The sequence below is a fragment of the Ascidiella aspersa genome, chromosome 2 (assembly GCF_963924565.1).
Source record: "Ascidiella aspersa chromosome 2, kaAscAspe10.2, whole genome shotgun sequence".
Taxonomy (NCBI): domain Eukaryota; kingdom Metazoa; phylum Chordata; class Ascidiacea; order Phlebobranchia; family Ascidiidae; genus Ascidiella; species Ascidiella aspersa.
Window position 1 is genome coordinate 10,948,240 of NC_139448.1, and position 23,715 is coordinate 10,971,954.

At 35.6% G+C, this 23,715-nt stretch overlaps 4 protein-coding genes across 4 annotated transcripts; 1 reads left to right on the top strand and 3 right to left on the bottom strand.

The window, feature by feature from the left end:
• Window positions 1–128: 128 nt before the first annotated feature.
• LOC146163619 (helicase POLQ-like) lies at window positions 129–3,920 on the bottom strand. Its single transcript, XM_083381631.1, has one exon. The coding sequence runs from the start codon at window positions 3,187–3,189 to the stop codon at window positions 196–198; it is 2,994 nt and encodes a 997-aa protein (XP_083237757.1). The 5' UTR covers window positions 3,190–3,920; the 3' UTR covers window positions 129–195.
• Window positions 3,921–6,112: 2,192 nt separating this feature from the next.
• Window positions 6,113–8,161, top strand: LOC146163620 (uncharacterized). The gene is made up of 5 exons (XM_083381188.1): window positions 6,113–6,365; window positions 6,642–6,742; window positions 6,880–7,102; window positions 7,241–7,414; window positions 7,605–8,161. The coding sequence occupies exons 1-5, from the start codon at window positions 6,245–6,247 to the stop codon at window positions 8,003–8,005; spliced, it is 1,020 nt and encodes a 339-aa protein (XP_083237314.1). The 5' UTR covers window positions 6,113–6,244; the 3' UTR covers window positions 8,006–8,161.
• LOC146163621 (RNA-splicing ligase RTCB) lies at window positions 7,611–14,031 on the bottom strand. Its single transcript, XM_083381187.1, has 11 exons — window positions 13,621–14,031; window positions 13,403–13,546; window positions 13,156–13,264; window positions 12,581–12,728; window positions 11,999–12,155; window positions 11,294–11,453; window positions 10,684–10,859; window positions 10,008–10,196; window positions 9,286–9,396; window positions 9,094–9,213; window positions 7,611–8,752 (listed from the first exon to the last, which is right to left on the bottom strand). The coding sequence occupies exons 1-11, from the start codon at window positions 13,711–13,713 to the stop codon at window positions 8,645–8,647; spliced, it is 1,515 nt and encodes a 504-aa protein (XP_083237313.1). The 5' UTR covers window positions 13,714–14,031; the 3' UTR covers window positions 7,611–8,644.
• A 3,643-nt stretch (window positions 14,032–17,674) lies between these two features.
• Window positions 17,675–23,141, bottom strand: LOC146163622 (aminomethyltransferase, mitochondrial-like). The gene is made up of 8 exons (XM_083381851.1): window positions 23,016–23,141; window positions 22,267–22,443; window positions 20,943–21,149; window positions 20,744–20,822; window positions 20,441–20,586; window positions 19,882–20,062; window positions 19,395–19,511; window positions 17,675–18,623 (listed from the first exon to the last, which is right to left on the bottom strand). Exons 1-8 carry the CDS (start codon window positions 23,091–23,093, stop codon window positions 18,406–18,408), a joined length of 1,203 nt encoding a protein of 400 aa, XP_083237977.1. The 5' UTR covers window positions 23,094–23,141; the 3' UTR covers window positions 17,675–18,405.
• Window positions 23,142–23,715: the final 574 nt, after the last annotated feature.

Consider the following 23,715-nt stretch of genomic DNA (forward strand, 5'->3'; position numbering starts at 1 on the left):
AAATAGTTTGCAGAATAATTTGGTAATAAAACGCCAAACTATCTGAGTGAAAAAACACAAGGCTTTATATTTGTTAACCGTCTGTAAAAATGTTTCAAAAAACACAAGGTAGTGCAAATTAGAAAATAACTAAAGGAAAAAAATCAGTTTGCAAAAATATATATAGGACCCATATATATAAAAAGCATTTAAATTTTAAACCTGAAGTTGGTAAATCTCTTCTTCTAAAGTGTTTATCTTTTCGTTTCTTAAAACTGTTGCTGCCGCAATAATTTGCTCGGCTTGCTTCAGAGACAAGTGCTCCATGTCGTTGCTGAGCACATTCGGAGAGGCATTTGCAAGCTGGTGCAAGTTCTGGAAGCCCAGCTTTTGAAGCTGTTTGGCTCTGGCCAGCTTCACACCAGGAACCTCCATAAGAGTGGCAAGCTCAGGTGAAGTGCTAAACTGCAATGCCTTCATCAGCCATTCAAGCAGGGCAACATAAGGCCAGAAGTTTGACACTTCTCTAGCAAAGTGTAGGGTGCTGGAAGCAAAGGCTATTGTGCTGGACATTAAGCTTTGAAGAAAACCTCTTGGCTGTTGGAAGTCAGAAGCAACCTGCCATATGGACTGGCCCTTGAACAACTTGTACAACATGATTGTGACATAAAAGCGCTTCACCACAGCCTCATTCACTTTATTTTTTTTCATGTTTCTTCCGGATGCTCTAAGGGCAATGTAATGTTCAGTTACACCAATGGTTGTGGCAGCTTTCATATCTGTGGCAGTGAAATTGTTGATTTCATTGAGGTAGATAAACCAATCGGGCTGAATGCCACTGGCAGCATCATAAGGTGTAACAAGGTACAAAAGATGGAGGTAGTTTTTAAGCACCAAACCCTGAAGGCCAGCCTCCAAGTCAGAGTGTAACTGATTACTTATATAAATGTCAACTGCACCTTTATGTACAGCAGCTCCTAGAGGTGTAATGCACAAGCCCTGGTCTGTCTTGTTTACTGTAGAATCCAGCTGCACCAACTTTATTTCCACCAATTCTGCGACTGATTCATCAACAATTTTTTCTACTATATTTTTTTCAGGTTTGTTATCATCTGATTCAGATGAAGAAGCAAAATCTGGAAATCTTTTCAAGAAAGTGTCAGTCTGTTGTGAGAACAAAGTCCGGTTAAAGTAGCTGTGAACTTCAGACTGCTTTGTCACAATCTTTAAACCAATCAGATTGAGAAGAAGAGCCTTGAAGCCTTTAGCATTTCCATACATCAGACTGCTTATACAAACTTCAACCCTCCCTCTTAACAGATCCATCACCTTTTCTTTGTCTCGAGCATCAGAAACAATCAAATAACTTTCACCCTTAGTGTCAATACCAGCTCGTCCAGCCCGACCAATCATCTGTTTGTACTGAGCACAGCTCAAAAATTGTCTACCAACGTAAGGTGACCTAACAATTACCCTCCGAGCAGGCAAATTAACCCCAGCTGCAAGTGTTGAGGTACAGGCAATGACATTAATTATACCTTTTCTGTATGCACTTTCAATGAGTTGCCGTTCGGAGGAAGTAAGGCCGCTGTGGTGATAGGCTACACCAAAAGGTAACGTTTTTTGCAATATCGGGCAAAGCACACCTTCCGACTCTAAAAGCATTTCGTTCAGCAAAGTTTGCTTCTCAGTAGACTTTTGTTCAAGAAAGGATTTTGGAAGCAATTTGGAAATCAGCAAGGACACATTCTCACAGTTTTTCTTTGTTGGACAAAACACCAAGCAGGAGTGCTTTGGTATAACTTCCCTTACAAGGGCCACTAAGTGATCACTGTCTTGCTTTTCCTTTTCCTTACTTTGATGCTGAATAAACCTTTCACGGACTAACATTTCTTCATCAACAAACTTTGTTGAATCAACTCTGAATATAGATGTTTCTGCCTTCACATACTCAGATAATTCCACAGGCCTAAATGTGTCAGTAAAGGTTTCTGCATTTAAAAATTGGGCAAGTTCTTTAATGTTTCCAATGGTGGCAGACATCCCTATGATTTGAGAAGATTTTGCCTTGACCAAAACTTTAGTCAACATTGATTCAAGCGTAGCCCCTCGTTTTTCACCCTCGCCCAACATATGCAGCTCATCCACAACAAAGAGTCCCACTTCGCTGAGCCTGTTTTCCTCAATTAAGGAATTAACCAACGAGTTTGCTTTCTCCATAGTGCAGATATACAGGACATTTTTGGATCTTCTCTTCATTGGAGGGAATCTTCCTTTTGAGCCTGCATACTCTTCCACTATAAAATCAAAGTTACATGCGAACAATGCAATGCTTTGTACCTTCTCTTGTGCTATGGCAACAAAGGGGACAACCAGGACTGCATTTCTCTTCTGACACATTAGCATTTTCATGATAAGGATTTCAGCCACCAACGTTTTTCCACCACTTGTTGGCAAGGAATATATAAGGTTCTTTCCTGGATGTTCACTTTCTAGGTTTAAACATTTATCTTGCCAAGCATACAAACTCTCAATTTTTCTGTCTGAGGCAAGTAGTTCTTTCACCTTGATTGGAAGACCGTAGAAAAGAGGACTTCCACTGCTTAAAGGCGAGATAATTTTAACTTTTCGCTCTTTTATCATGGGAGACACTTGAGCATTGTTTTTTAATCTCTCTTGAATTTTTGCAGCAAAGTTTTGGGGAGGCCTTGTGATTTCAGGTGACTTTATATGCGGAGGATTATTAACAACTCCAATAGTTAAATGTTCTTGTTTACCCTTTGACTTGTTGCTTTCAGAATTTTCCATCGCATTTTTCTCCAACATAGAGAGATCCACTGCACCGAATGTGTCATCTTTAAACAGAAAATCTGTACTGTTGTTATTAAGCCCACTGAGATCTTTGTTATCTTCTACATTTGAAGTGTCAAAAAAATCATTATCACTGGTATCGTTTTTAAAAAAGTCAGGAGGTGACTCAATGCTTTTAAAACCATCTTTTGATGATCTTCCCTGTCTAATTGGAGTGCTGGATTTTTGTTTGGTGCAGTTGTCGAGTGAACTTTTACATGATTTTATGCTGTTAGGTGCAACTATTGTGGACAAACCAGCCACAGTGGCTTTTTCAATTTCAATGGTTGAAAGCTGAGAAAAGCTGCTTTTACGCCGTTTTTTAACTTCATGCTTCTTCAATTGTTGTTTAACTTTCATTGAAAGTAGCTTGCAAATGTTTATATTGCATTACATACCTAACAATATACTATTCTTGATATCTGTGTTTATCTATTTTAAAAAGTGGCAACCAGACATATTAATGAATAAATGACAGTGTTGTACTTCTTAAGTTTAAGTAAAGTATTTTAACAAAAAAACAAATAAATAAATTTTTAGAGCACATCAGCTACTAGGCAAGTCATTGACACACAAAAAAAGTTTTTAACTATTAATCTTGCTAATGCCATGAGATTGCAAAATATTGCTTTATAAGCAAAAATTTGAATAAATAACATAACTTCATAAAAAAGTGTTTGAAGGAAGTACGTGATCTTAACTAAAGTTTTTTGACTAAGTTATTTAAGTTAAAGTCAAGTCATTTGTCCAAAAGACTTTACATAGTTGTAGGTTAAAAGAGTCAAGCTATTTAAAAACGGTCATTACAACACTAATAAATGGCAAACCATCAGCTGGTAGTTAAGTTGTACACATCAATCGCCACAAATACATACTGGCTAATGGGCATTAGTCAAAGAAAATAAACTACTTTACAGTTATTGAAACGTTTGAACAAACATCAAGTTACGAGATCAAGAAAAAAAGGAAAGCTCCACACGAATGACACCTTGCTATTAAAGAACGCAACTAAACAGATAACTACAAATTTCATGCCAAGTTATATATGGAATCAAAAACACTTATTTTGCAAATGCCTACATGAAAGTGAGGGCGCCGGGAGTGTAGCAGGAAAAATGGCGCTAGTCTAGAATCCTACCACATTATTAAAACAACGCACAATATTTGAGTTAGGGTGTCGGTTAGTGTTTGGGTGAGGGTGGGTCAAGTATTAATATATTCATTCTTTAATAGTAATACTTGACCCACCCTAACCCAAACGCTAACCCCGCACCCTAACCCAAATAATTTGCATTGTGGTAGGATTCTAGACCAGCGCCGGAAAAATTATTTCACAAAGCAGAACTAAAAAGCAATGAAGTACCGAATGAATCAATGAATGTCTTCGTATTTGCGGAAAGGTAAACCAATTATTTTGCGTAAAAATTAAAACACATTTTATCTCTAAAGCTGAATTTCTAGCAACGATAATAAAAAAGTTGAGGAAAATTCTGTCAAAAACTAACTGGATCAGCTGAAATATGTATAAACCGATTGTACTTGTACATGTAGTTAATCGTAAAATAACCGCCATTTTATGTCTATAGATCACCACAAACGTTGTGTACAACTGAATCGTTGCTTTATTTTTAAATCTTTCTAACTAAAATTAGCGTTCATTCCGGCAAATAAATTGGGAACTAAATTTCTGGGACGAGTTTTCTCCAGATCATCGCCCAAAGGGAATCCTTTCTCGTTTACAACTTTTCCTTTCGGTTGAGAAATGTCACCAAGTTCCAAATAGGGAACGCTTGTGGTTGGATTTTGCTTGTACTTATGGCCACATTCACCACTGAGTATCTCATGTCGCCTTGGACTGACTTTCGAGTGGATGTTCAACTCTAATAAGTCACACATTTCAAATATAAATTGTGCGAAACAAGTCTGAATATTGTCTTCTAACGAGTTCCTTGTTAATAACATAACATACAGTAGATCGATGCATAAAATAAATAAATTACCAAACGTATATAAGTAACAATCTGCCCCTTTAGTACCGGTACTTTACTCGTATTACGTATATGGGGAAGGGTTGATCAAATTATTTTTTTATACAACTTTTAAGAGGTTAATAGAGATCAGATAACTATAGGCCTATACGTGATAAGGTCACGGAAATAAACGATTGGTTATCGAAAAGGCTGACCAAGCCGTGTTTATAACGCTGGTATAAAATTAATCAAACAAACGGTAAAAATATACGCTCTTCTATTTTAACCAAGCTTACTCTGATTATCACATGTTGCATTGATGGAGCATCTTTGAAGAGCCTCCTCTCTCTGTAACGCATCAAATTTATCTCTTAAACCCTTCATTAGCATACTATGAAGTACATGTTTATTTCTGTAAGGTTCCACGTAAAATAGTTCTGTTGGACAGTAATGCGGCAGGTTTTGATACATGGGTCCACGACCCAACGACGGTTCACGGAGTTTCGACTTTTTTAATCCAAATACACTCTGGTAGGTATTTGGTTTGATATTCTTTGCCATTGCAGCTCAGTTGATATTTTGTCGCAAAGAAGAGAATTCACACATTTGCTGCATCATTTCCACTATGTTTGACGAATATCATTCAAACCTGTAACAAATTTCCTGATGTTGTCGTAATTATGGGAACTTCGGTCCAATTAAAGGCAAATATGTGTACCCATTGACAAACATAGTCATTTTGATAAGAACTATGACGACATAAAGGGACTGTCAACCTTTTAATGTATGATTTTGAAAAATATATGACAGAATTTCGGTACCAATATAATCACAAAAAACTATCACAAATCTACCTATATTTCTTTATTTTAATATCTCACGTCACGTTTACACTGTCCCGTTTCAAACGGTAAAAAAACATTTAAAAGCGACGATGCACATCTCTTTAAGGTACGGTACAGCATATTTTAAGCATTGCCAAGAAAAAAACTGCAGTATTTTAAACGTTCCGATATCCATATATCATATAAGTCTAATAGTTTTAATTTATAATATTCGGGCGCTATTTCGCCTTTCCGGTTATTTTTTGGTGAAAACGACTGAACTTTACTTAACTCCCAAAACTTGTTTACAACACTGCTAAAAGATTTAAGGTACACATAACCAAGTATTTATTTCCTAACTTAATTACATTTTACCTCATAGGTTCGGTGACTTAGCAAAACTGTTTTCTATTTATTTTGATGACGCATTATAATTCCTTGTCTTTCTATTCTTGATGAACTTTGACCCCAATTAAGGAATATCTTGATTCTTACTTACAGCGTTGATATTTCCGTGTTTGGCGGTTAAATACGTTTTCTCAATTAAAAATGCCTCAGGAAAAAAGTTTGCTTTAAGTTCAAGTACATTGAACACCTTCGGAACGGCAGAATTATTTAAATATGGCCCTTATCCCAGTAATGCCAACAAGCAGGCTGCGAAACGGACTTGAAATATGTAAAATTGTAAATGGAATGTGGCAAGTGTCTGGCGCACACGGAGATATAGACCCCAGTCGTGCCGGTAAGTTTTCTGCTGCAATCTGTATGCACCACCAGACATGTTTTATTAGAAAAACCAAACAAAACAAACACTAATATTGCTATCTCTCTTTTAAGGTTTGGATGTTATCTACGTAAATTGCTTGCAAATAGAAATAGTTTAAAAATTTGTGCACAACTTAATTACCAATTGATGGTTTGCCATTTATCAGTGTTGAGTTAAAATTTGTATTTTAAAACCATTCAAAATAACTTTGTGTATATATTCTGTATACTGGAATGCCTTATTTTTGTGCAGTCTTGTCGATGAATGAATATGCCGAAATGGGTTTCACCACGTTTGACATGGCAAATATTTATGGGCCAGCAGAAGATATCTTTGGAAGTTTTTTAAAGCTGGTAACACAACATATATATATATATATATATATATATATATGTTTAAACATTGAATTGATGCCTGAATAGTACCAAAGCTCCAATTTCAGCCAGCACTAAGTTAAATATATTTCTAATTTTGGGACCATTGCTTTCAGAGGCCAGATGCCGCTTCAGACCCAGTTCAAGGCTTGACTAAAATGGTACCCAGGCCAGGTTCATTGTCCAAGGAAAGTGTTGTTGCATTGGTAGGCAAGTCAATGGAAAGGATGGGAGTATCAAAACTAGATTGCTTGCAGTTTCACTGGTGGGACCTTGGCGACAAGCGTTATCTGGATGTGCTTGCAACGCTGACAGAGCTACAACATGCTGGGAAAATTAGTAGGTTTGATGTTCAAATCACAGCAAACATTCTTTAACACAAATTTAGGAGCAGATAACCCCATTAAAATCACAACCAAAAGGTTGACCTAATAATTTTGCTTTACAAATTTTAAAGTGTTTCCTATGTATTTGCAGCTGAGCTTTCATTGACAAACTTCGATACGAAGGCAACAAAGGAAATAGTGGAATCCGGTTACCTGATTTCCACAAACCAAGTCCAGTATTCCGTCATCGACACCAGACCTCAAAAAGAAATGACCAAGTTTTGCCTCAAAAACTCAATAAAGCTACTTACCTATGGCACATTGTGTAAGCAACATCTAAAGTTAGGCAAACAATCCAGTTTAATAAAAAAAACTTCAGATTTATATACTTCATTTTACTCTCATTGCCAAAATTAAAATAAAACTGTTGGTAACAATTTGAAGTCTAATTTATTATGTAAATCTTGACAGTAGAAATATTCAAAGGTTTAGATTAAAATGTATTGTTTCTGTAGGTGGAGGGATGCTCACTGAAAAATACCTTGGTTTAAGTGAACCAAAGCCTGCCGAACTCTCAACTGCTTCTCTTGGAAAGTACAAGCATGTGATTGACCAGTGGGGAGGCTGGGTGCTTTTTCAGGAAATGCTGCAAGTGTTACACCAAATATCGGAGCAGCATAATGTTTCTATAGCGAATGTTGCCACAAGATATATCCTCGATGACCCTGTAGTGGCCGGGGTCATAGTTGGCTGCAGATTCGGCATGAAAAATTGCGACCACAGCAAAGACAACTTCCGGAGTATCAGTTCCTCTTGGCATTTAACAGAGGAAAATTTGGCAGCCATTAAAACGGTTCAAAGCAAATCGAAAGACTTGTTCAAAATTATAGGTGATTGTGGCGGAGAATACAGATAGTTAATCATGTTTGTATTTGTGTTTTTCTAATCACTCAAGACAGAATCATATATTGGTATTATATTACTCCTGTGCACTAAAGTTAATTTCACTGATTTTCATGCGTACATTATAACTGTGTAAAAGTACTATCAAATATATTTGCAATATATACTGTGTTGAGAGCGTTATTTATTTTATGAGTGGAAAAACTAAAACGTGATATGATCAAACCAAATAGAAGAGGAACATATAGGTAATTGAAACATCTTGACTTTAAAAGTGCTTATTAAACATAATGTACAAACAATATATACATAACATATTTGGGCAAAACAAAACATCCAATATTTAATGGAAATCAGTGCTGGAAACAATGTATTTAATCAGTTTTGTTCTAGAGTGTCAATATTTTTACATAAAAAATCTTGCTGTGACGTAGTGATATGGTGGGAGTTACCTACATTTTTTTCAAACAAAATGCTATTATTAATCAACACCAAGCTTAATCACCTCCTAAATCCACCTAATGTCAACTGATTGGTTTTGGAAATTCAACTTAAAGCAGTCGTCTTGCACATCCGAACTCTGATTGCACAGTTTCATCAGATGTGATTATTTCTTGGCGTCATCACAGTGCAGTGGCTTGAACATATCTTCTCATCCTTTGATAACAGCAATTGGTCGAAGCTTGATAGCTTTTTTACTGATGTTGGCAGCATGGCACGTGTTCACCACTTCAGTGACATCTTTGTAGGATTCAGGGGCCTAAATCACAACAAAATATTGCCTTTAATTCACTTACCAATTTTAGCATCTGGTAATGACTTTCCTTAATATTTTGATTAGGAAAATTTTAGTTGTTAAATTAGAAAGTTTACCTTTCCCTTGGTCCATAATAACCAAAATAACTCATCAACTGTAGTTAAGACCACAGAGATAAAGAAAGTTTTTATTATAGCAGGCCTTTTACTATCAGTTTAAATGCATTTAACAATATTTTTAACTATTTTATATATACATCCATTAAGAAAAGACAATCAAAATATCCCAAATAAAGCAGGTATGAAAGCACGATTGTAGAAAAGTTTAAATCAGGTTAGCCATACCTCTTCCATAACCAGCTTTGGGGATGCAACTCTGATCGAAATTCCCAAATCAGCCAGTCTGTCTAAAACCTCTTGAAAATCCAAATTCCTGCGAGATTTTGCTCTTGACATGGCTCGACCCTAGAAGAAAACAATGAGGATCAGAACAGGAACTACCAGAATCAGAATGGTTTTGTGATTGTTTATACTTACAGCTCCGTGGCATGTGGTTCCAAATGTTGCATCCATTCCGTGTTGTGTTCCAGTCAGCACATAACTACATGTTCCCATGGTTCCACCAATCAACACCGGCTGCCCTGTTAACTGAAAAAGTCGGAAGATTATTTTTTGACTTAGCAAAATCGTTTACTAAATTGCCAATACTGCAGTAGACTTTTTTTGTGTTTTTGCTTCAGATAGTTGTGTATATCTGATAAGAAATGTATTGAGCAGTATTAGCTGTGTATTTTTTCCGTGGTGATTTGAAAATATGCCATTTTCTATTTCAGTATTAGGTCTTTTGTTAAATCTTTTGACCTGTTTACTCAACAATTTTCTGAAATAATCAGCGTCTTGTTTTTTGGGGGGCATTTTTCTAACTATTTGTCTTTTTGATATGCCAAGAATAACATAGCATTTTCAAGAGTTTTGCATAAACCCAAATTAACAACTGATAATGCTGTTCTCCATACAGTAATTCGATGTTTAAAACAATGTATTCCAATTAAGTTAAAATATTGTCAAAAGAACTATTTTTAGGTCAAATAATAATCGCCCAAGTCAAATTTCAATTGCAATGAGAAAACTAAGAAACGCTCCCCTTAAACCAGATTGCATGGCTACTGGCGTTTTTGCAGTACTTTAAAGAACAATGGACCAAAGGTAACTTTTCAACAAGTAAGACACAGTGAATTTACTTATAAAGATACACAAACCTGAAAGTCAACGGGTATAAGTGGGTGATGTGGGGGGAATGCTCTTGTTGCCCCCTTTCTGTGAACCAGCAAGGTCTTCTGCTTGCCGTCCACCATGTGCTCTTCAACTTTTGCGATGTTGTGTGACACGTCATAAATCAGTTGCATATCAAGGTCATCAGCTGAGCAGTTGAACACTTTGCCGAAGGCCTGTAGTTCAAGGGTAGAATTAGGAACAACATTGTAAATCTGTTTGTTAAGCATATTAGTTTTGAACCATTACAAAACACCAAGGCTAAATAAATAATGACAAATAAAATATCAAAGCCAAAAGCAGTCATTCATTGTGTGTGTAATGTTATACTGCATAAGTTATGGATATCATAAAGAAACACTTTGGACATTACAAGAACTAGTGTAAAAAAGTAAGTTAAAGAGTAATAAACTGCAAGTCATGCATTACCAAATTAATAACCACCAAGGTTTTATTTTTAAACTATAGAAAGTTTGCTGTTTGTGATACAAATTGTATATGGTTTATAACTTTTTGTTTTGACAAAGGATCAGCATGAACTATGAAAATACAGTCAGCTATAATATGTGGAAACTTATCAAATATACAAAACAAAGAATATAAGTTTGGCATTGTAGCAAATTACCCCTAAAATAAGTCCACAAATCAGTTGATCTTAATCACCTGTCTAGTAAGAAAGGTCATAGAGCTTCTGTTAACCCAGGCGTAATTTCCTGCAGCGAACATTCCCTTCAAGTAATCCTGGCCCTCCTGTGACTTGATCTTGGCACAAGCCAACTGACGATCGTTCACCACAATGTTGTCACGGGTCATTGCCTTTTCCATGCTCACAAGAGCATCTAATAGATTACGAAACATGTTTTACCAAATTCTGATTAATGACTTGTTTGTTAACGGTTTACTGAAACGATTATCCTTGTATAAATAGATCATATCATACTAGCCCATTTATTATACATGACTTTTGTAAAATAGTTACAATTGTGTTGGTAGATCAATGATTGTCAAAATGTAGATTTACCACTAGTGGTAGGGAGCACCTTTCAGGCTTTACGGAGAATTTAACAAAAATATCTTTTAAAGTATGCTATAGATTCTATTTTTTCTTTACCATAATTATGGAAAATATGTTTAATCTAATATATGTGGCTGTTTTCTAAAATCATGTGGTCTGCAGCGAAGGTACACAGCTTCTAGGGGCTACATGGTCGGGAAATGTCAGAACCACTGTTTTAAACCGAGAAACAAACTTGAGGAGATAAAAGTAACATACCTGTTGCAACCTGATGTCCGAGACCTCTGCTCCCACAGTGCACCATGACACAGACTTGTCCCTTGTGGTCGATTCCCATTTTGCTTGCAGCATTCTTGTCGAAGATTTCGTCCACCACCTGTATCTCTGCATAGTGGTTACCGGCTCCCAGTGTTCCAAGCTAGATGCAGAAATAAATCAGCGAGTGCTTTGCCTAACTTATATCAGTAGAAATTTACAAAAAAAAAACAAATTAATGAGTATGACACGGCAACTACTAGTGAATTTTAGTGAACTGTTAGGACTTACTTTATATTTTTACTTAAAAGTTTTTATCCTTTACAGAGGCTATTACAAGGCAATATGTTTTATGATGATAGAGAAGAAATAAATTAGCACAGGAATGCTTTGACAACTTATATCGGTGGAAAATTTGACAAAACTTGGCCTTGTTTAAATAATTAGTATGATACCAAAACTATTTGTGAATTTCAGTAAACTGATAAGACTTTATATTTTACCAAAGTTTTTTTAAAAAGGCTTTTACAGGGGATATATATACTTTAAGATGTTGAAAAAGCCATTTGCAATAGTTTTTATTCATACGCCACATTTTAATACCTTTTCACTTAAATGCGTTAAAAGGCCTAAAGTTTTTTAACCATTAAAGCTTTAATCCAAAAAAACATAGTTTGACACACTGAAAGTAGTAACAACAAAAGTTACCTGAGGGAGACCTCTTTTTTTAGCCCTGGCTGATACTTTGGAGGGGTCGGCCTGCAGCATTCTACCGTATTCTTCACAATGTTCCTTGTCTTCTGCCCAGGCGTAACCTTCCCGCAAGGACCAGTCAACCCCCATCTCTAGTGCCTCATTTAAATCTCTAAAAAAAGGTAAAGTAAAAAATATTTTTTGTTTGAGGGTGGATAAGCTGTTTAAGGATATCAGCAGGCAACAATGCATTGAATTTGCAGAAACACTTCTAAACACAAAATAATAGTTCACTTCTAAGTGCAAATTCTTCAGATAATTTTGTTTTTGCTCACAGAAATGATCACAAACTAATTTACAAATTATTGCGCATTGGTCTAGAATCCTACCACAACCCACATTATTTGGGTTAGGGTGCGGGTTAGCGTTTGGGTTGGGGTGGGTCAAATATTATTATTAAATAAAGAATATAATAATACTTGACCCACCCACACCAAAACGCTAACTCGCAACCTAACCCAAATATTGTGGGTTGATTTCATAACTGTGGTAGGATTCTAGGCCAGCGCCAACTGTTGTGACAGTAAGATTACTTACTTTGCTCCCATAGGAATAACCCCCTTCGATCCCACTCCCACTGGGATATGATCAAAAAGTGACTGGCAAAGCTGTTCCTTGACTGGGTTTACATCCATCTCATCCAAGTTGGTACGAATCAAGCGAACACCGCAGTTGATGTCAAAACCTGATCAATAAAATTCTTGTAATGGAAATTATCAATCTGACATGTGTGGGCGATGTGGATCATATATAAAATACTCAAAAGTTGCTAAAGATACTTGCCTATGTCAAGTGAGAAAACTTTTAAATTGCCATAATAATTTGGATGAAAATTGCTTGATGATAAACGTACACAAAATTGCAACTGATAATCAGTAAATATATTGGTAAGAGAAATAGTAAAAAGATATGATAAGTGGCATAATATTCATAAAATAAAAGCTACTAAGTCCATTGTGTTAAACCAGTGATTTTCTGTCGATGTTTTATTGAACATTTGTAAAAAACAATAAATTTTGATCTTTCATGGAATACTAGTGTTCTGCAGAACACTGGTTGAAAGTCATTGGTCCAAAGAAGTTTTTTTACATTTTAAATTATCTATGTCTCACCTACACCTCCAGGGGAGACAATAGCATCAGGGTCATCCATATCAAATGCAGCCATATTTCCAATTGCAAAGCCATAACCCGAATGCAGATCAGGCAGTCCGATTGAAGACTTAATACACAGCATTATGGAATTAAGATTAAAATACAATTTGATTATTCCCAAACTTTTTTGTTACTGTTTTAATATTTGTTTTGACATGTTTTTCAAATATTTACAACTTTATTTTTATTTAAACTATTTACATACTTTGACAATGCCTGGCAATGCAGCAACATTAGCGATTTGTTTGACACCAGGCAGAAAACCACCAATGCCACCTCTACAAGAATTTTGAAGCTCCTCTAACATTAACTTTTCCAATTTATCATTTACATAGAAAGTCCCATCAACCTGTGAGACAATGAAAAAAAAATGTTTGCCTTTCTTCAATAAAAAAAAATATTTTGAGTTTAGCGTTTACTTACGTTCATATTGGGAACAAATCCCTTTTTGATCTTCCATGAGAACGGTGAAGTCTTTTCCAAAAAAGCCCTTTCCTCTTCATAAGAACGTGGCATTTTTAAATTTCAATTACAACTTTGTAGTAGAAATACTTGTGTATGAAATCTGCTAAATGAGGCAAACTTTGATTTGGGCCTTACTGACCGACCTATTACACATCCCAGATTTTTCTAAATTCTTCAACTCGTCATATATTTTATATTTAAGCATGAAATCTTTTAGCTTTATGGGAATATTTAAGAGTAATTGAAATAAAACTTTTGGGTGTATTAATTAAGCTATCTGGCAATTGCAGGTATACAACCCCAGCTAGATTCAAATTTCCAGTTTAAATTATAGGCAACAGATAAACATGCTACAATTGATATTTTCTACGATGCTAGAACAGCTCCCTAATTTACACGAAATAACTTGGTGAGAACGTTTCGAGTTATTATATGCGTTGTTTATAAACCATGGCCGCTTGGCAACATACAAACGTCGTCAAATACTTCACCAATTTGTGAAATGGGGATTCTTGAGCCTATTATTACGCAAGAAAATGTAATACCCCCATATTTCGACGAGACATGCCTTAGTTACGCTTGGTTGATGCTGTTTGTAAATATAAGTAAATTTTGTATGGACCAAAGCAAAGAGATTATAACCTTATAATCTTTTTGGACCAAAGGGACTGCGATTGTTTATTTTAAAATTTTCAAGAAGTTGGCTTAAACTTATTTTAATAGCGGCTGTCGTTAGTTATATACAGTGGTGGGATTCAAATTTTTTGTCAGCCGGTTCTATCACAAAAGTCATATATTTCAGCCGGTTTTGTTACAAAAAGTCATATTTTCCGGGAAATAATTGAAGTAGTTACAAGAACAGGATGCAGCCCGCCAAACCAAGGTTCCAGCGAATGTTGCGCAGTGCGAACCGGCTGAATTCCATCACTGCCTACAGCAACTCTAAAAAGCAGCAGTCGTCTCGTGACTTGTACTTGACGCAACAATTAAATTTACAGACAAACAATCACAAAAGGAAAATTACTTCAATTATAAAAAATTACACAATGTATGACTGTTATGTGCAACCTTAACCATTGCACATTTTCAAAAAAACACGTGAGCTACTACTTTGATCTGAAACAACAGCGGTAATTTAAGATGTTTTATTGAGTATTTCAGACGTTTATTTGAGTTGTGTTCTTTTCAAAATGTATAATCAAAAATGTTGCTACTTTCTCACGCCTTTACAAAACACTTCCTGTCACGCTGCGAACAAAGCTTCAGTTGGTTGACATATGATTGATGTATATTATGACTTATTATTTCCGCGTCGCCTGTGAAATGTCTCTCGGCACGTTTCACAATGAGTAATCGCCAGGTAAAAACATCCGCACCTTTTTGAGAAGTAAGCTGCTGTAAAATGTCGCAATTTTTCATGCAAATTTTCACCTTGTTATAAGCAGCGCGTTATATCAATATATATCCAGTCTTGTCCAGTTAATAAACAGAATAGTTGCTGCTGCAAGGTCGAGTGCTCGTTTAATGAGCTAAGGCTTAATACGAAGCAGAAGGATGAACAATTCAATTTGAATAAGACTTTACCTCGAACAAGTGAAGTTAATTCATGAGGCAAAGACACTAATGAGACTTATATTAGCTCTGACGCAGGCGGGGCTAATTCAAGTCTCATTAGTGTCTTTAGTCTCAATGATTCACTTCACTTGTTCGTGGTAAAGTCTTATTCAAATTGAATTGTTCATCTTCTGCTTCATACTTCTAATATGCTTCGTATTAAACCTTAGCTCAGAAAACAATCACTCGACCTTGCAGCAGCAACCATTCTGTTTATTAACTGGACAAGACTGGTTTATATTGATATAAGCTTTCGCATATATAAGTTGAAGGTTTGCATGAAAGAGAAAAGGCGACAACAAAAAGCGGAAATGATTTATAACCGGGAGCCTTTTTTGGCAGCCGGGAACTTTAACAATAACGCGTTCACACAGGTGAAATACTTTTATCTATAACGGAAATATGTGTCACGATATAACATTATTCATGTGTGAAACAGCCGAATGCTTTGTTCTCAGTGTAACAGCGAGTATTTGGTAAAAGGCGTGAAAAAGTGACAAATCATAAATCGTAACATATTTGATAAATACACAAAACAATAAATTCCAAATTATCCACTAATTATTACTTATGACGCTACAGACACTCCAGCACAAAAGGAATTGCCGTCGTGAATGTAACACGGCGGCTGCTTTTCGCAATATTCCCGAAAGGTTGCTATTTTTTAACACAATTGACTTTTGTTAGAAAGTGCTTCATACGATTTGAGCGAAATGAACATGAACAAGGTAATGAGTCACACGAGTTGTAGCTTTTAGCAACACGTTCAACAACAATATGTTATTCTTCTGTCGATAAGCCAACGAACGACAAGTGTTTTGTTGTTGTCTCTTTGTCTAGCTCACGTCCTATCGTCATACATGGTGAAACGTGAAACTGTGAAGACAAAAGAAAGGAGGGGCAGTTATTTGTTCGGAATTGAATTCTATTGATTTTTAACATTGAGCAACATCACCTTATAAATTTGCATTTTTTTTTAGTTTGCACAACTCGTTCAATGTAAGTTTTAAAATAACGACGCATCACAAGAAAATACGCTTTGAAGTTGCTGCTTTTTCACTATTGCTTTCAACAAAAGGCAGGAAATGGGGTGTTCCTAAAGTTGTGATTTGAAAGCTAATGTTTCGCGTGCGGATAAATCATTATGCTTGATACGAGATGTTTAAACTCGTGTGTAAACGCGACTGCGTGATGAGAGAAAAACAGACAAAAACCCAAAACGTACCAGCAGCAACCATTCTGTTTATTAACTGGACAAGACTGGTTTATATTGATATAAGCTTTCGCATATATAAGTTGAAGGTTTGCATGAAAGAGAAATAGCGACAACAAAAAGCGGAAATGATTTATAACCCGGAGCCTTTTTTGGCAGCCGGGAACTTTAACAATAACGCGTTCACACAGGTGAAATACTTTTATCTATAACGGAAATATGTGTCACGATATAACATTTATTATGTGTGAAACAGCCGGATGCTTTGTTCTTAGTGTGACAGCGAGTGTTTGGTAAAAAGCGTGAAAAAGTGACAAATCATAAATCGTAACATATTTGATAAATACACAATACTATAAATTCCAAATTACTAATTATTACTTATGACGCTACAGCTCCACCTGCGTCAGATCTCAAAAATCAATGTATGAAATAAGATGTAAAAATCTATTGACAGCAACCAGTAAAGCTAACCGGTTCGCTGATCTTATAAAATTTCGCGAGACGGTTCTATCGAACCGGTGCGAACCTGCTGAATCCCACCACTGGTTACATACCCCGTTAAACTAGGTGGTACGTAGCGACAGTAAAAGGCCAGTTGGTTCTACGCGGCCAGAAAAGAACCTTTTGCGAGTTGATACCACGCGGCTTGAGAAACACTGCATTAAGTTCAGATTGATGCTGTTTTTTTGGCAGACCAGGGCCTATTGTACAACGACAAGTAAAGTATTTTTGAATAAGAACAAGTCCAGTCCCATTCCAAGTCATCAGTTGCCCAAATTAAATCCCAGTCAGGTTCCGCTCTTGAATGCCCCAATTGTCGTAGACCTTTTTGCTTAAAAATGCACTAATCTCTAACGGATCGGGTGGTCAGGTCATAACTAGGGCAAATTAACTTGTCTTAAAGTCATGTCCTTATTGTCATAAAAATAAAATGTTAAACTATTAAAACTGGTAAACTCTTCTGCATAAACTCAATTAAGAAATAACAAAAACGCACCATATAGCAAGCAAATTGTTGAAAAATGAGATAAATAAGATAATATTATGAAAAATTGCTCCATGAAAGCATTTCATTTCCTACCTAGTGATTTGTCCAAAAGACTAAAGTCAAGTGAAGTAATTTAGCCCAAAATACTTAAGTCAATTTATTGTCAAGTCATTTAAAAAGAGTGACTTAGTCATTACAACACTGTAGCAATTACATAAAAAGGAGCAGCCAACGCAACATAGCAGGGTCTTTGGGTCTATGATTGGATTACCATTCCAGAAAAGGCAAAATCCCACAAATACATAACAGGTTACTATGGTTAGATATTTTACTGTAGCGAATATATTGTTATATAGATACATTTAGCTTCCATTTTTTTATATAGATAAATTTACCATAAATTTTTCCCCACGGACGAATAATGCAAAACGGAAAATTCAAAAAATTCTGTGCGTGTGACAACTCTACTACCTACGTATGATGCTACGTTTTCGTCAACAACTTCTTAAGTGTCAACACTACAAACATAAATTATTGTAAATAACATCCATTTTCAATGTTAAATGTTGAGACTTATATTAAATTACAAAGTTTCTGAATATTCTGTTTATTTAATAAATGTGTACTTAATACAGAGCGAATAAGTTAAAATGTAGGCTTACACGAACGACTAGACGAATATTATAAAAGAATAGGTAACCGAAATGGTCAATGACGAAAATGTTTTGGGGTTTGTGGTTTTTTTAAATAACTAAAGTACCCACAACATGCAACAACCAAAAATTATAGAATTGAACGCAACAAGCAAATACTTGAAATAGTGCCGGCACAAAATCCTTAACATAGCAACAATTTTTGCACGTAATTTTTGGATGAGGTCAAATCACATGTGATGAAAACACAAACACAACTCCTTTATTTTCTGTTACTTGACAAAATAATAGTTTGCGGGAACGAACGGCATTTTCGTGACCGACGCTTCAATCTTCTTGTTCCGTATGTTAACAACGACTTTGCTCCCTACTTTTGCGTGCTTAGTGGCAACGTAGGCCATCGCTATGTTCTTGGAAATGCTGGGCGAAGGGCAGCCACTGGTGACAAGCCCTATTTGCGACCCTTTATCGTCTTCCACCGTGCAACCATCTGGGCAAACAGTTTTGTAAAAAATTAATGGAGAAGCTGTAAAGGAAGTTTTGTAAATGTTAATGCTGAAAACCATAAAAAAGTGAAATCCGAACTAGACTTACAGCTAATAAGTTTATATCCATTATAACCCAAGTTCGAATTGGGATAAATCGGAATTAAATCGAACGAGCTATTAACATAAACTGCATCTAGAGACAATTAACCAGGTTAACAGACAGTACTGTTTAGTTACAAAACGGTGGAGAGCATTATTTTCTCACGAGTTCTGCTGTAGGGCATATCTGGCAAAATTTGGTATTAGGTAATAGGTAAAAACTAAAAGTTCAAACAAGATTTAGGAAAAAAACACCATAGTCACAACCTTGGAAGTCATCTCAAAATAGTGTGCACACTGCACATATTTGTAAATGTGTTTCAAAAACAGACAGCAATGTAAACATGAAATAATTTTTAGCTATACGACGGCCTAACAGGATTTTTTTTATAATATTCGTCAGTTTACATGGAGCGTATTCTTGTAAATGTGTATCAAAAACAGACGGCAATGTAAACAGTAAATATTCGTTGAGTATACGACGGCCTAACAAGAAATTATTTATAATACTCGTCTGTTTACATGGTGACTATTTCAAACATTTTTTGTAGGAATTTAATTCGCAGTAAAAACGTTGATTTGCAACAACTGTTAATGCTATTAAAGTCTATAAGAAATACTTTATAACACAACTGTAAAGTTTGAGAAAACAATTAATCTGTATTGTTTCTTACGTCTGGCAATCGGTCCAGCTATCGTGAGTCCCACTCTCCGTCGCTCTGGTTTTTCTTTAATTTGTTTCACAATCTTCACGGCACCAGGGAAATTAGCTTCTTTGCGTCTGCGTTTGCCTGTAAATTGAAATATTGACATAAATAAAATTACGCTATCTCTTTATGTAATTGTATGGACTTAACAAGTTTAATTGAAAAAAACAGAGATTAATAGGTACTTCCGATTATCCACAGTTGGCAATCATTACACCATTACCAATTGCATTATTTAGGTTCCCTAAATTAAAAAAATGCTGTATAACAACAAAATACATTGGCATTCTGCAAACAAACATAAACCACATAAAGCTTGGTAAGAAATGTCTGCATACTATTACATTTTTAAATTACCACTAGCCATAACTAAAAAACTTGTGTGTGCAAACATAATCCCTTCACAGCCTTGCCAACACAAATATTCAGAGCATCCCCCTGGGACAATAATTACCAATGCACCAAGTCAGCGAAGCTTCAACCGGAGTTGTTTCTTCATCAATGTCGTTACCATAGAGACACAATCCAGCCTCCAGCCTGAGGCTGTCTCTAGCACCCAAGCCTGCAAGTTCGACGCTCGAACGGGCAAGAAGAGTTTCGGCAAGCTCCACTGTTCGGTTGTTGGGAACTGAAATCTAACATATTGGTACAGATTAGGGATGTCCGATAATATCTGATTGGGGCCTATACCCGATGCCAATTGATAGGAGCAGAACTCAACCAATTGATAGTATCACAACTCAGTCAAATGCGGCAATTTGTGCCTTGAAATTTAAATGCACCAAAAAATGGTAGGTTAACAACTTGACCTCACTAAACTTCTAAACGCTAAAGCAAACTTAGGCTTCATAACGTAAAAAATCTTGCCTTTAAAGGTTTCAAAATCATCCATATGACATTTTTGAGAATAGGTGTCTCTACTTTTAAGTAGAGCTTTGTTTTCGATTTGATTTTTTATGCACCAATGAAGTAGACAATATATTTGTACCAAACAAGAGCAGTCTATAAATTACCTCAACACCATCTTCTCCTGTGTAGCCACATCTTGTAACTCGGCAGTTCTCAATACCAAACAGAGAACACTCAACATTTTTCATGAACGGCAATTTTGCGAGGTCATCTTTCATACCTGGCTGCAAGGATTCAACCATCGATGGACCTTACACATAAAAATGTAACCCATAGTAAGCAAAGGAATATGGCTCAATACAAAAGCTTTTCTTAGCAGTATAAAGTGAATGATGGTGCCTTTAACAGCATATTTCCTTTACATAAAATGTGACATCTGGTAATGGGTAGGATGAACATATTCTTACCTTGTAATGCAAGCAGTCCATTGTCTAAATGTTCCAATTCTACTTGGCCACCTTTGCCTTTAAAATCACCTAATTTGTTCTGCAAAAAACATATTTAATATTAAAAAGACTTAAGATTGTACCTTTTTTCTAAAAAATAAAATATATATTAGATATTCAAGTCAAGTTAAATCCAAAATATGTACCACATATGTTTAACCTTTAAATGTTTTTTGATTTTATCCGAACAGCCAGCATTGGATACAACATAAAGGTAACCCTGTTCTGTTTTGTTCACAATAAGGTCATCCATGATTCCTCCATTGTCGTTTGTAAAAAGACTTAGGGTACCTCCGTTACTTGGCATGGCCTTAATATCACCAACAACCAGACTTTCAATGAAAGCTTCCTTGTCTTTTCCATACAGCTGATAAGTATAAAATTGCCTTAAAACAGGAATTTTAGTTTTGGTCTCAACAAAATATGTAAATGCAATGTTGAAATAGACAAAAACTTTGTATGATTTGTTTACACAATGCTGCCTACATTTGTTTACACAATGCTGCCTACAGTTATATCCCTAGCGCAAATTTTACGTTTCTATACCTGAAGCGTGCTTTATTGTTTTCTTCTATTTCTGTTGCGTTATTCATATCAATCGTTCACGCGGTCAAAATTACTGAAATACATGAAGCGAGACAGCGCTAAGCTGTGCCTATCTTTAGATTACAAAAGTTCCATACACTGCATTATCGTGCCTTTTTCTTTCGAAAATTCTCTTGCAAAACATGATGAACAATTTAGCTATGATTTGAGGCATGCCTTAATTGTGACGTCCAAGCTATGAAACCTTTCTTTGTCCAGCTTGAATGCCCACATAGTGCATGTACATTGACTTCTTGTAGTCTAAACTGTAAAGCTCTAAGTTGAAGTCATAAATAAAGGCAGACCTGTTGCAAATTTAAAAGTTTTCTATCAGACGACTGGACATAAAAAATAACACGCAACTTTACAGGAGATTGGTAAACTTTACAAGAGATTGGTGACTGTGTGGCTGTAATAGGCATAGCCAGGCGGGTATGGGCCCCCCAAAATTTAAAAATATTGTACTCTTAATAATAATTTGTTTTGTAGCATTTATGAGCAGTAGCCTCACCTTCAATTGTCATGTACTGTTATGTCATAAACAATGTAATAATTATTGCGTTTGCTATATTAATATAGTTTTACTACTTTTTAGTCATTTTTATTTTCACTTAGTCAGTTGCTGCTCGAAACGGTTTGCTAGCATATTTATTTGTGTTCGATACACAGTTCATACAATGACAAAAGCTAAACCAAAAAGTTCCAACTTTTTTTTGATTTTCATTAGTTTGATTCAGTTTTTGTGGTTGTTAAGGAAAAACGTAACTCAAAAAAAATTGTGCCTTACCATCTAGGAACCTCACCGCATGTCACTGTACTACACACTATACAAGACTAAAATCATATTAATAAAGTACTTGTTTTGGTAGTACACAAAATACTAAACTCAAAAATCATACTTTTGTTTGGAGCATATGTGAAACATCAAACAATGAGGCTTTGTTCCTTGTGTGATGATGTGATGCCACAATTCCTAGCGATTTGTATTGTACTGGCATCAACCACCCGGCAAAGTCAACCATCTTGCCATCGTGGTGCTTGTGAAAGTCACACAAAACAGTTTTCTTTGATGATTCCTGTTGTTATGAAAACACAATCTATGTCTAAAATACACTACATTGATCATACTATATTTTACAATAGTATAACTTTGCTCAATGATATGCTGAAAGATAAAAGCCTTCTGTCGGCTGACCAAGGAAATTATAATCCTATGTTGGCAGTATTTACCAAAAAGAAAACCACTATTTTTTTTCTTTTTATGCAAACGTAATATAGGATATCATCCAATAGTGTGATTTATTAAATAATCCTAGAACTGCTGGTGACACTTTATAAAATATGCTAAAAGTAAAAATTGTACACAGTCACAAACTTTAATTTTTGATTTAAACAATGTTGAATATAGTGTACCAGTTAAAGCTAAATTGCTATAAGGTAAGATTTCGCAATGTAGAAATATAAAAATAAATTTACATCAAATTGTATCTTTTAAACAGAATTTATATCTGTTATCACTGAATTTTGCAACTTTACTCAACAATGTCAATAAATAAACCAAAGTTTTACTTTTTGAGTACCAGTATTTAATAATTTACAAAAAATAAATCAACGTTAAGGTAACACCCTACATTCAAACACATGTTACCTTAAAAAATGTGCTTCCCGAAGAAAAACTACGAAAAATTCCAACAGGCCAAATGCGAGAAGCTTTAAAAATCATCATTTGACAAATTTGTGTGCAGAAAGCTGTTAAACTTCTTTCCTAGAATCTAAATAAGACATTAACGTAAAAGGTTGCAAAACAGGGTATAACCCCATTCAGTCCTACGAATTTGGAGCAGGGAGTTGAACCGGAACCGAACCGAAACTTTATGAACCGGTTTTAGGTCAATTTTTTTCCGAACCATAACCGAACCCCGAAACCGGTTTTTGTAAGATTTTAAAGAGCCGAACCGGAAATGAACCGAATATTTGAAAGTAGCTGAACCTTAACCGAACCCGAACCTGTAAACAAAAGCGGTTCGCTCCAGCATAACGTAATTTCTATTTTACAGAGTCAAGTTACGCCATATTCGAAATTTTATAAAAAGTATATGAATATTAAATAAATAGAACGTTAATTTTTTTATTTTTCAGATATTTCTATAATGATTTGCTGTTTTTTAATCGTATCCGAAACGAAACTTTATGAACCGGGTTTTGAATTAACGATTGTCGAACCGGAGCTGAACCGGAACTTTTAATTTGTTCCGAACCTAAACCGGAACTGAACCGGATTTCGAAAAAATCCTTGCACCCGAACCGAACCTGAACCGGAAAAGTCAGACGGTTCGACTCCCTGGTTT

Coding starts and splice junctions, on each gene's coding strand:
- LOC146163619 (XM_083381631.1), bottom strand. CDS start 3,189: ATGAAAGTTAAACAACAATTGAAGAAGCATGAAGTTAAAAAACGGCGT.
- LOC146163620 (XM_083381188.1), top strand. CDS start 6,245: ATGGCCCTTATCCCAGTAATGCCAACAAGCAGGCTGCGAAACGGACTT. Junction 6,366..6,641: donor TATAGACCCCAGTCGTGCCG/GTAAGTTTTCTG, acceptor ATTTTTGTGCAG/TCTTGTCGATGAATGAATAT. Junction 7,415..7,604: donor ACTTACCTATGGCACATTGT/GTAAGCAACATC, acceptor TTGTTTCTGTAG/GTGGAGGGATGCTCACTGAA.
- LOC146163621 (XM_083381187.1), bottom strand. CDS start 13,713: ATGCCACGTTCTTATGAAGAGGAAAGGGCTTTTTTGGAAAAGACTTCA. Junction 9,397..10,007: donor TTATACCCGTTGACTTTCAG/GTTTGTGTATCT, acceptor CGACTTTTTCAG/TTAACAGGGCAGCCGGTGTT. Junction 9,214..9,285: donor GAACCACATGCCACGGAGCT/GTAAGTATAAAC, acceptor GTTTTCTTCTAG/GGTCGAGCCATGTCAAGAGC.
- LOC146163622 (XM_083381851.1), bottom strand. CDS start 23,093: ATGATGATTTTTAAAGCTTCTCGCATTTGGCCTGTTGGAATTTTTCGT. Junction 20,063..20,440: donor CAGGAGAAGATGGTGTTGAG/GTAATTTATAGA, acceptor CCAATATGTTAG/ATTTCAGTTCCCAACAACCG. Junction 19,512..19,881: donor TTCGCTGACTTGGTGCATTG/GTAATTATTGTC, acceptor TTCAATTTACAG/GCAAACGCAGACGCAAAGAA.